This window comes from Brassica oleracea, chromosome C3 (assembly GCF_000695525.1).
Source record: "Brassica oleracea var. oleracea cultivar TO1000 chromosome C3, BOL, whole genome shotgun sequence".
NCBI lineage: Eukaryota > Viridiplantae > Streptophyta > Magnoliopsida > Brassicales > Brassicaceae > Brassica > Brassica oleracea.
The window spans coordinates 25,837,168-25,847,193 of NC_027750.1; the positions used below are offsets into that span (position 1 = coordinate 25,837,168).

The window sequence follows — 10,026 nt, forward strand, 5'->3', positions numbered from 1 at the left end:
GTCCAGACGACTTCCAACATCTCAGACGACTCAGACGATTTACTGGGGCTATATTCGTAAAAATGGCTTCTGTTTTTTTGTTTGGTCACAAGGGGTTGAGCTGTAATTTCACTAGGCTTTTAGATTAGTTTTGCATTTGATTCAAGTTTGGGTATAGGTTTGGGATTAAAATCAAGTTGTGGATTAGTTTTGGCAAAAACCCCCTCGAAATATACCCCTATAGCAGGGAAATATGTTTCCACAATTCTATCCCTCACGTAAGGAAGCTTCGAGGGCACATCTATGTTCTTCCACCACCTGCAAAGAAAAAACAAAATATACTTAAAACGCATGTAAATATGAAAGAACATTTTTAAATATTATCCTTCAACTTCCCTTAAAGCAAAAAAAAAAAAAAGCTTAGCTTAAAGCATCTTCACCCTTAATAACATAAGATGAGTCTTAAATTTTTTTTGATAATATTATTATTTTATTGAATGAAAACCTCAAATAGTTGAAAAATTGACTAAATTTTTTATATGAAAAACTTTTGGATAAATTTCTAACTATTTTAGATACTCGACGAAAATAATTTGTAAGAAATTGAGAGATTTATGCGAGATACCAAGGATGGAAGTGATCTTACAACTTAATAAAACTTGCACAGAAAAAAACTTAATAAAACTTCTAACTTTTAGGCACCTGCTTTTAAGTTCTACTAGGCTTGAGCATTCAAGGGCCTCGCCGGGTAGGTTTGGGTAAAATGGGTTTTAGGATTTTCGGTTCTTAGCTAAGAAGCCCCATCCGGCTAATATGAAATTTCAGTATGTTCTCGATCCGGAATCCGTCGGATCTGTTCGGTTCTTTGTAACAAGATCCGCAAAGATCCGAAGATAAATGTGTCCGGTTCGGGTCCGGGTTTTGTAACCAAAAAACCCGAATATAATTTAACTAAACCGGAAAATAGCTTAACAACCCTATGAAATCCGAAAATAAACATTGATAACAAAGTTTTTTTTGTAAACATCTTTTTTTTTTTGATCAAGTGTAAACATCTATTTATAACAAAGTTTTTTTGTAATCCAGCTGCAAATATAAAAAAACAAGAAATTCAGAGAACAATGAAAAGTGAAACATAGGACATGCAAATATAGACTATGAGTTAGTCTGTTAATGAAAAAAACGAATCAGAAGACATGCAATAAAAGACGTTTGATCGAATATTCCAATTCTCAGATGACGAGAAGGAGAGGCAAAGAGATTTATGGTTTCCAATTGGTGGTTAAAAGATTGAATCAAAAAGCTTTTCTGGGATTAGGGTTTGGTCGCACAAGGAGAATCAGAACAGAGGAGGGAGATGAATACATGTACATACATTACATACGGTCGGTTTACTCGGGTGCTTGGTTCGGATCTCGGTTTACAACCGACTCGACCCGATATCCGAAAGCCAGGAGCTAGTTACCCATTCGGTGGTTTCTCATGGTCCAGGCCTAAGTTCTACGATGCCACCTAGCTAATAAAGTTTACAGGATCAGCTAGTTCATTAAATTCACATATGAGTTGAATCTAGCCAGTCTTAACAGATATCCATCCAACTATTTGATTTAGAAATACTACATTGATCGAGATGAAACCTTATAATTAAAGAAGATTCATATCCCCCGATTGGTTTTGACCAAACCGCAACGTTAATTTTTAACAAACACAAGAAAAGTAGAGTGCCGTACTTGGTGAGAGTTTTGATCTCTTGGATGTAAAGCAGTCGGCAGTAGTTGAAGCTGAGCTTTGCAAACCTAAGAAGCAACTCATCATGACCTTCTTCATGGTCGTAGAAAGAAACATATTCTCTTGCGGCCAGTATTTCCATGTTATGACATCGAGATCTATACAAGGCGTTGCGAATATGTGTCATAAGATGGGGAGGAAGAGTACTCGTTTCTTGGACTGCAAAGCACTCCAACTGGTTTCTAGTGAAACTCAGGGCCTCCTCTATTATATCTTCAGAGGGTGTACCAAATTGTGCTGCATGGTACAGCTGTAGCATTCCTCTAACATCTCCGGCTAGATTCTCCTTGAACCTCCCATCTTCGCCTTTGAATCTTTCGAAGGCATCTATAATTAATGAAACCCATATAGTCATCAGAATGTTTTGTGTATATATGTGATGAACCGAGGAAAATGATGTTCTTACCGCAAGACATCTTGTGACCGTATAGTCTAAAGACCTCAAACATGAGTGAGATGGTTTCCAAGTCATCTTCCTTGGCTATTATGTCATTCAATTTCCCAAAAGCTTGATCTAGAATCTCTTCGATTTCCTTGTCGAAGTAATGCGAAATGCCGAGGCTGATAAGCAGATGAATTATACGAATCTTCTCCTTGTCGCCAATGTGAGGAGACATGAGTCTGTTTCTCACGTTTGGCTTCATCATAGATTCAATCTCTTTTGCTAGTCCATCAGATTCCTACAAGTTAAAGGGGGCATCATTAGTGGTGAGAGAATCCATAATGATAAAATGGTATTGAATGTATAATTATATTTCCAATAGAATAAACCACTAAAAATTGTTGTAGCAATAGAATTTCTCAAAAGTTTTTTTTCTTCTCAAAAGTTTGCAAGAAGTTCTTCATTTAAAGACTTTCTTTTATAATTTTTTATTTTAGAAACTCCTCTAAAAATTTCTTTGGAGATCACAAATGCTAATTGCTTAAGATACAAGAATTAGCTGATCAAGAATCATCTTCTCTACAACATGACACGTGGATGAGTCAGATGTATACTTACGGATTGGTCAACCGAGAAGGAGAGGAAAAAATCTCCCCAAAAAGAGGGGAAAAACTGAGTCAGAGGACGACTACTCTCCAGATCATCATCACTAGCACTCTTAGTAGCCCTCACACAGAACAATTCGTGTTTCTTCTGCCTTCGAGAAAGACGTTTTTTTTGGAAGCAAACATTGAGGAACGAGGGAGACTTTGGTCTTAAGACAGATTGGAACTTTGCAAGCGTGAAGGGAACTTCTGAGACCGAAACTCATTCTTGATACTTCCATTTTTCGTGACAGACAAAAGGGATATGCAATATCAAAGGTACTCAGTTCTTCTGTTTTGATTTGCTTTCTCTGTAATGCCTTCTGTTCGAAGTAGGGAGTCTGAAACATTATATAGCACTAAAATAAACTAGAGGTCTGAAAAGCTTTTAAAACATGAAAAAGTATTTTAAAATCTTGTAAAATTTATTATAAAAACCAATGTTATTTTTTCCAAAAGAGAAACTAATGCTACATAAAAGTCATCGATCGATGAGACACATTAACCATAATTTCCGGAAAGAGACTAATTTACTCGATTAGGATTTCGATACACATGGTATCTGGGGAAAGTGTCAGACTATCTTTTCATGGAAACCCACTAGATCATGCATGTTCTATTTAACGTTTCCACATGTTGTGCTATCATGACTTAATTGTGTAACGTGTTGCATTTAGTTCTAGGCAGTAGCGGCCCTGGGTACAAGCGGTGGAAGCAGCTGCTTTCGGTTCTATTTAGAATAGATAATATTTCGGCCTTTATTTTTGTAAATTCTTCATTAGAGTAGTTAGTTTACGGTTTTAAATTGTTAGCCTGAAGTGAGCAGTTCGACTACAGCCGGCCACCATTTATTTTTCATGTAGAAACAAGCTCAAATTTTTTCATTTTTTGCTTCCAGCCCATAATTTTTCCGGGCGGGGCCTGGTTCTAGGGCTTGTACCCATGAAAAGTGGCAAAATAGGAGAAGAAGTGTAGTTTCTTAAAGGTAATTAACATTTTTCTTTCTTATTATAGTATACGACCTAAACAAGAAATTGAAAAGTTTGAATAAACAAGACAAGAGATCCAACTCAAGAGTACATTTCTGCCGAGACTCAATTATTTCTACATGCAATGTAGCTAGCCAGAGCCACTAGAGGAGCCGCCTTATCAGAATCAAGCCCTCGAAGCTGTTCCTCTGCTTCTCTGCTCAATTTCTCCGCAAGTTCCCTCGATTTCTCCAAACCAATCAGCCTCGGATACGTTACTTTTCCGGCGACAACGTCTTGTCCGGCGTTCTTACCTAATTCCTCGGAAGATTTTGTCACGTCAAGAATATCATCAACCACTTGAAACAAAAGGCCAATGCATCTGGCATACTTTCTAAGCTTGTCGATCTCTTCCTCTATGCCACCTCCCATTATGGCTCCTATAACCGTCGCTGCCTCCAACAAAGCCGCTGTTTTGTGGAGGTGAATGAACTCTAGGCGGTCCAATCCGACGTCGTCCGGATTCAACCCTTGGCTTCGTAGGTCAACCACTTGCCCAGCCACTAGCCCTTTTGTCCCAATGGCCTTTGCAAGCTCAATCACAGCATGGATCATCCTCTCTGGGGCGATCAAGCCACTCGACATGACGGTCATATGCTCAAACGCCAAAGAAAGGAGTGCATCACCTGCCAAAACCGCCATAGCTTCTCCAAATACCTTGTTGAGTAAAAGAAATGGTTCAGCGGTAGTGAGCATACATTTAATATTAATTAATGATTCAACTCTGGTTAGCATTTCTTTGAGCCTTCATATGTTTTAACAACATACCTTGTGTTGGACTCATGGCCCGGATCTGAGATTTTGGAGGCTTGAAATATTTCTTAAAAGTTTTAGATTTTTTTCCTTTAATTTAGGAACCTATGCATATGTAAAAAATCTCCAAAAGTTTTAGCCAAATCCGATCCTGGTTGGGCTTCGGCCAGTTTTTAAAAACATACCTTGTGGTTGGTAGGCTTGCCTCTGCGGAGGTCGGCATTGTCCATGCATGGAAGGTCGTCATGGATAAGAGAGCTCGTGTGGATCATCTCGACAGCGCAAGCGGCTGACATGGCAGTGGCCTCGTCGCCACCCACAAGCTCGCATGCAGCAATGCAGAGCAGCGATCTCACACGTTTTCCGCCAGCTAGCAGTGAGTACCGCACCGCCTCTTGGATCGTGAGAGGTTTCAAAAGCGGTAAGGAAACGTCGAGAGCCGCGTTTACAGATTCGGCTTTACCGATCATATACGACTTAAAGTCAAAGGTCGTGCTGTGATCTTTGCATTTCCCTTCTGGTGGAATCATGTCTCCGCTTCGTGAGGTGACAGCAGACGAGAGAGACAAAACGGTGCGTTTTGGGAGACTCTTGACGGAGGATATGGAGGTGTATCTTCTTCCTTTGGACTGGATGAAGAGGAAGGAGAAGCTGAGATTCACAGTGTTCATGGCTGATCCACCTTCTCCAGTATAATTTTATAATTGGGTTTGCCCATTGAGAGCATGTGAAGCTCTTAATAGGTTTCTTGGACTTGAAAGCAACGAAGTTCAACGTCTTTCATATTATTTTAAATTGTATAACTTGGGAACAAGTTATATATGGATATTCAATTATGAGATGAAAGAGCCACAGTCTATCATATACTATTGGTGGAAATTCTAGAAAGAAAAATTGGCTTCTTTAAGGAATGTAAATATATTCGACTCAGAACAATTAATCGTGTTTTTTTCGTGACAAAACTAGTCATTTGATGATAAAAAAAACTAGTCATTATTTTGTCACAAATATAATGTAGTTATAAATAGATACAATTTGCTACGATATATTTATGGCTAATTAGACATATTGGAAAACATGGCAAAATCATGTTCACTTTGCTATGAATTTGTTACTATATTTTCGTGATTATTTGAAATCCTAAATTCTAAACATAGATCTTAAATCCTAAATTTAAATATCATAACATATCTAAGAAACTAACATTTTACGAAAAAATTACAAGTTTTATTTTTAAAAATTATAACCTCAGTTGAAACTTAATCTTAAACTATATTTTCCCCAAACACAAACATTAAATCATAAAATTTAACTCCTAGTCTTTAACCTACTTTTAATTAATAAATCTAGCCATAGAATTAAAAATATAATCATTAACTAAAATCATATATATATAATTATTTGAAAAACTTAACCTCTTACTTTTAATTTAAACCTCAAATCCTATTTTCTAAACTCCAAAATCATAAATGTAATCCTTAACTTTTAAGTTTTTTATTTAAACTAAATCAAAACCAAATATAACCATAAAAACAATATAGAAATCTTAAAAATATTTTCAACATATTCATTTGAAAAACTGACTAATAAAATATGGGGAATAGTTATTTTCCCCGTGTTTATCAATTTATTACTAATTTAACTATAATTTTCTTTTAATTACCAGTTTAAATTTTGTACCAAATTTACCTATAACTATTTTGTTAACAACAAAATACTTACAAAATACTATTAATATATTTTTGAAATAATAACGATTTTACCATCGACAAACTTATTTTGTCGATATTTTATGTATCGACGAACTTTAATTATTTCTCTTTTTGGTGACAGACTTATTTTAAAATTTATATAGACTTAACTAGATTTCCACCCATAGAATTGAAAATAATTATAAATTTAATTAAAAATACTAAAAATATTTTCGCCCATTTTTATGTATCCAAAAAAGTATTTTTCTCACTTTTTAAAAACAATATAAATACAAAAAAAAATTAAATTAAATTGAAATAATAGAAACGCTAAAATATATCTATTATATTTTTAAGGGGTTCTTTAAAAAATGACTCAAAATTTCAAGTCAAACACAAAAATAACCTATGTTTTATTTCGAAACTTTGTTTTGTCCTATTACCTTAGAAGTTCTAGTTATTCACGAAAATGCCATTACTTTTTTTTCGTAAATAAGGCTTTTACCTTACCATCCTCATCTTCACCAAATATTTACAACTTTGCCATTGACATCAATACCTCAACCACCATGAACTACCCAATTGAGAGTGTTAATGGCTTAAAGTTTCGATTTTTTCTCATCCTTTCTCTTTTCCTATTCACACAAACCACATATCTTACACTTTCTTTCAAAATTCATCAAAAAAACTAAAGATTTTGATTACAAATTATGTAAGGTTCATAAGCTCACGATTCTTGGTGATTAACGAGTAGGTAGTTGTTGTAGTGAAATTCTGGGTGATTGGAGAAACTACGCAAGTCATCTCACGAGTTCAAGGTATGAAATCGCGAACTACATTTTATTTTTCAGATTTGTTCGACAAAGAAGACTTCTTTAGAAGTCTTCTTCATCGAGTTTTGCAATTGACCTTTTGTGTGTTTTTAATAGAAGACTTCCCTAGAAGTCTTCTAACTTTCCTTTGTAAACAAAAAATTTCGAAATTTCCAGAGAAGACTTCTTTTCGGATAAACATGTTACTTTTAAATTTGACCGAAGTTGGTCAGAAATTTGACTTTTTGTAGAAGACTTTTAAGGAAGTCTTCCTGGAGAAAACTTCTACAGGAGTCTTCCTGGAGAAAACTTCTACAAAAGTCTTCTGTAAATCTTCCCTAAGTCTTCTTAATGCCGGAAGATGTCTGCGTGAGTTACTTTTGCAATTGAAAAATAATAGTAAAACATTTAATATCAATGAGAAGACTTATAAGAAGTCTTCTCGAGTTTAATTCTGGGTTTTGGTCAAATTTTTGCCCGCGAGATCCGACGGAAGACTTCTAAAGAAGTCTTCTCTCGAAAAGTCAATTATAGCCAGTTGCAAAAGTAACCCAGCAGAGTTCTTGCGACATTGAGAAGACTTCCGGAAGACTTAAAGAAGACTTCTTTTGAAGTATTCTCCAGGTAGACTTCCCTAGAAGTCTTCTACAAAAAATCAAAATTCTGACTAACTTCGGTCAAATTCAAAAATAACCCGTTTATCCGAGAAGACTTCTAAAAGTAAGCCAATATTTACAAAGGAAGACTTCCGAAGATGTCTTCTGTAGAGTAGACTTCTTAAGAAGTGTTCATTCGTAAATTTGCAATTGCAAAAATGACCTAAATAGAAGACTTCTTTTGAAGTCTACACATAGTAGACTTCCTTTGAAGTCTTCCGTGGATGACTTCAAAAGAAATCTTCCGTTGATGACTTCAAAATAATTCTTCTACGTAAATCTTTATTAAACTTCAAATTTATCCAAAATTAAAATGAATTTTTAATATCTTCTTGCTAATTCATGTTTATTAGTCAATATTGGGACTACTGAATCGAATTCATAACTTAATTGGTGATAATTATGAAGTTACAAACATTGATGTTTAATAATGTTTCTAGCTAAACGGAGAAGTCTTCTATAAGTCTTCCTCATAGAAGACTTGTAGAACACTTCATAAGAACTCTTCTCCGATGATTTTGTTTTATTAAGTTGATGTTCTATGTTTGTGTTGTCTTCCTCATAAGATACAATTTTTAACTATCATGAGATTTAAAATTTCAACTTTCACTTAAAATTCAATTTTGATATTTTGTGAATTTGACTAAGGTTTTTTGAGAAGTCTTCTCTCTTAGTTTTATCAAATTTTACTAAGTTTTTGTGTTGTTGTGTTTTTGTGTTTTGTTATGTGTGGATAGAATGATTAAAATATTTTTTGGTATGTTGCATCAATAATTTTAACGAAGTCAAGTACTTTTGGAAAAACATGAACATATTTACCATTCTTTTAATTAACATCTATTAAAGTTTACAAAATAATTCACAACTAAAATATTACAGATACAAATCATAAAAAGACCATAAACAAAATTATTACACAGCTAGATATTATTCCTCAACATAGATAAGCTTGGACTCCTGATGTTAAGAGTTTTCAAAGCTCCTAAGACAAATGTTGTAGGATAGTGATTGTCGAACCAGTTCTGAGGGATATCAAAGCACCGAGAATGCAAGTACTCACTTAATCTAAGTGCAACCAATGATTTAGATGAGTTTTAAGCTATGACTAAAACTAAAAAGCAATAACAGAATGATACTTTCTTGACTAAGGGAAAAGAGAACTCATGGGCATAGAGATTAGACCTTGGGTGATCAAGTTTCGAACTAAGGATGACAAATGATCAATCAAACTATCGACCTTAAGCCTAGACACAATTCTAAGCAAGCTCTATGTCTAGATGAATGCTCATTTGCTAACATATCTCAAACATCAAATGTCTTTGGTTGAATAATATGAAAGCAATCATTACTAACAAGTTTTTAGAAATGTAAAACGTGCATAATGAAATGACCAAAAGGCCCTTAGGTAAATAGAAGTCGACCCAACAATAAACGCAGAGCTACCTCGGCATGTCGCTCCGACAAGTCGCTCCGGCCTCCGGGAGCGACCTCAGTGGGTCGCTCTGAGAGGTCGCTCCGGGCTTCGCTTCGTGTCGTCTCGCTATAGAGATGCGAGCGACCTCGGGGCGTCGCTCTGGGCAAGTCGCTCTGGGCTTCCAACGGGATGAATATGGCGAGCGACTTCACGGGGTCGCTCCAGCTAGGTCACTCTGAGAGGTGCTTTGGAGAGACCTCATGACGTCGCTGCAGAACCTCGCTCCCCTGCACTGCTCGTCCAATGATCACATATTTCACCTCCTTTGAGCTCCAAATGCATCCAAATGTCCCCAAGAACTCCATGTGGCACTCCAACACCTGATAAAGACTCATGTATGCAAAATATAACCTAAACATGGCTAAATCCTAGTCTATATGATCAAAATGCACATGGATGAATGGATAAGATAATGGAAATATGCAAGATATCAACTCCCCCAAACTTGTTCTTTTACTTGTCCACAAGTGAACTTTCTAGAACTCATAGGGAGAGAGGTTTGAAGGTGGGAGCTCATAGCCAAAAGAAACACAACTAGCACTCAATTCAACATCTAATCCAGCATGAGCACAATATCTTATTACACTCTAGCTTCTCTACGCCTATCTCAACTCTTTTTGCTCTTACACTCATCATCAAGCATCCACACATTCAAATCAACCAACTCTCACATTCATTAAGCACAAAACATCAGGTGAATTCTTGCAAATGGTAAGTTGGTCCAAGTCATTTGGTTGGGTAAGGGAAGGCTTTTATTCAGGTGAGTCAAGAGATTCAAAATATATGATCTTCAAGGTGGTTTACTCTCGAAACAAGTAG

The 10,026-nt window shown here is 35.8% G+C and overlaps 2 protein-coding genes across 2 annotated transcripts in view; both read right to left on the reverse strand.

Moving 5' to 3' along the window:
* LOC106333737 (terpenoid synthase 30-like) overlaps positions 1-3,035 on the reverse strand; it is an 11,241-nt gene extending 8,206 nt beyond the window's left edge. Inside the window, 5 exon segments of the mRNA XM_013772154.1 lie at positions 201-297; positions 1,710-2,094; positions 2,174-2,447; positions 2,768-2,906; positions 2,908-3,035. Of these exon segments, the coding sequence (XP_013627608.1) occupies positions 201-297; positions 1,710-2,094; positions 2,174-2,447; positions 2,768-2,906; positions 2,908-3,035 (1,023 nt within the window).
* An 852-nt stretch (positions 3,036-3,887) lies between these two features.
* LOC106333759 (putative geranylgeranyl pyrophosphate synthase 8, chloroplastic) lies at positions 3,888-5,245 on the reverse strand. Its single transcript, XM_013772171.1, has 2 exons — positions 4,760-5,245; positions 3,888-4,478 (listed from the first exon to the last, which is right to left on the reverse strand). The coding sequence occupies exons 1-2, from the start codon at positions 5,243-5,245 to the stop codon at positions 3,888-3,890; spliced, it is 1,077 nt and encodes a 358-aa protein (XP_013627625.1).
* Between the last annotated feature and the right edge of the window lie 4,781 nt (positions 5,246-10,026).

Coding starts and splice junctions, on each gene's coding strand:
- LOC106333759 (XM_013772171.1), bottom strand. CDS start 5,245: ATGAACACTGTGAATCTCAGCTTCTCCTTCCTCTTCATCCAGTCCAAA. Junction 4,479..4,759: donor GCAAGCCTACCAACCACAAG/GTATGTTTTTAA, acceptor TTACTCAACAAG/GTATTTGGAGAAGCTATGGC.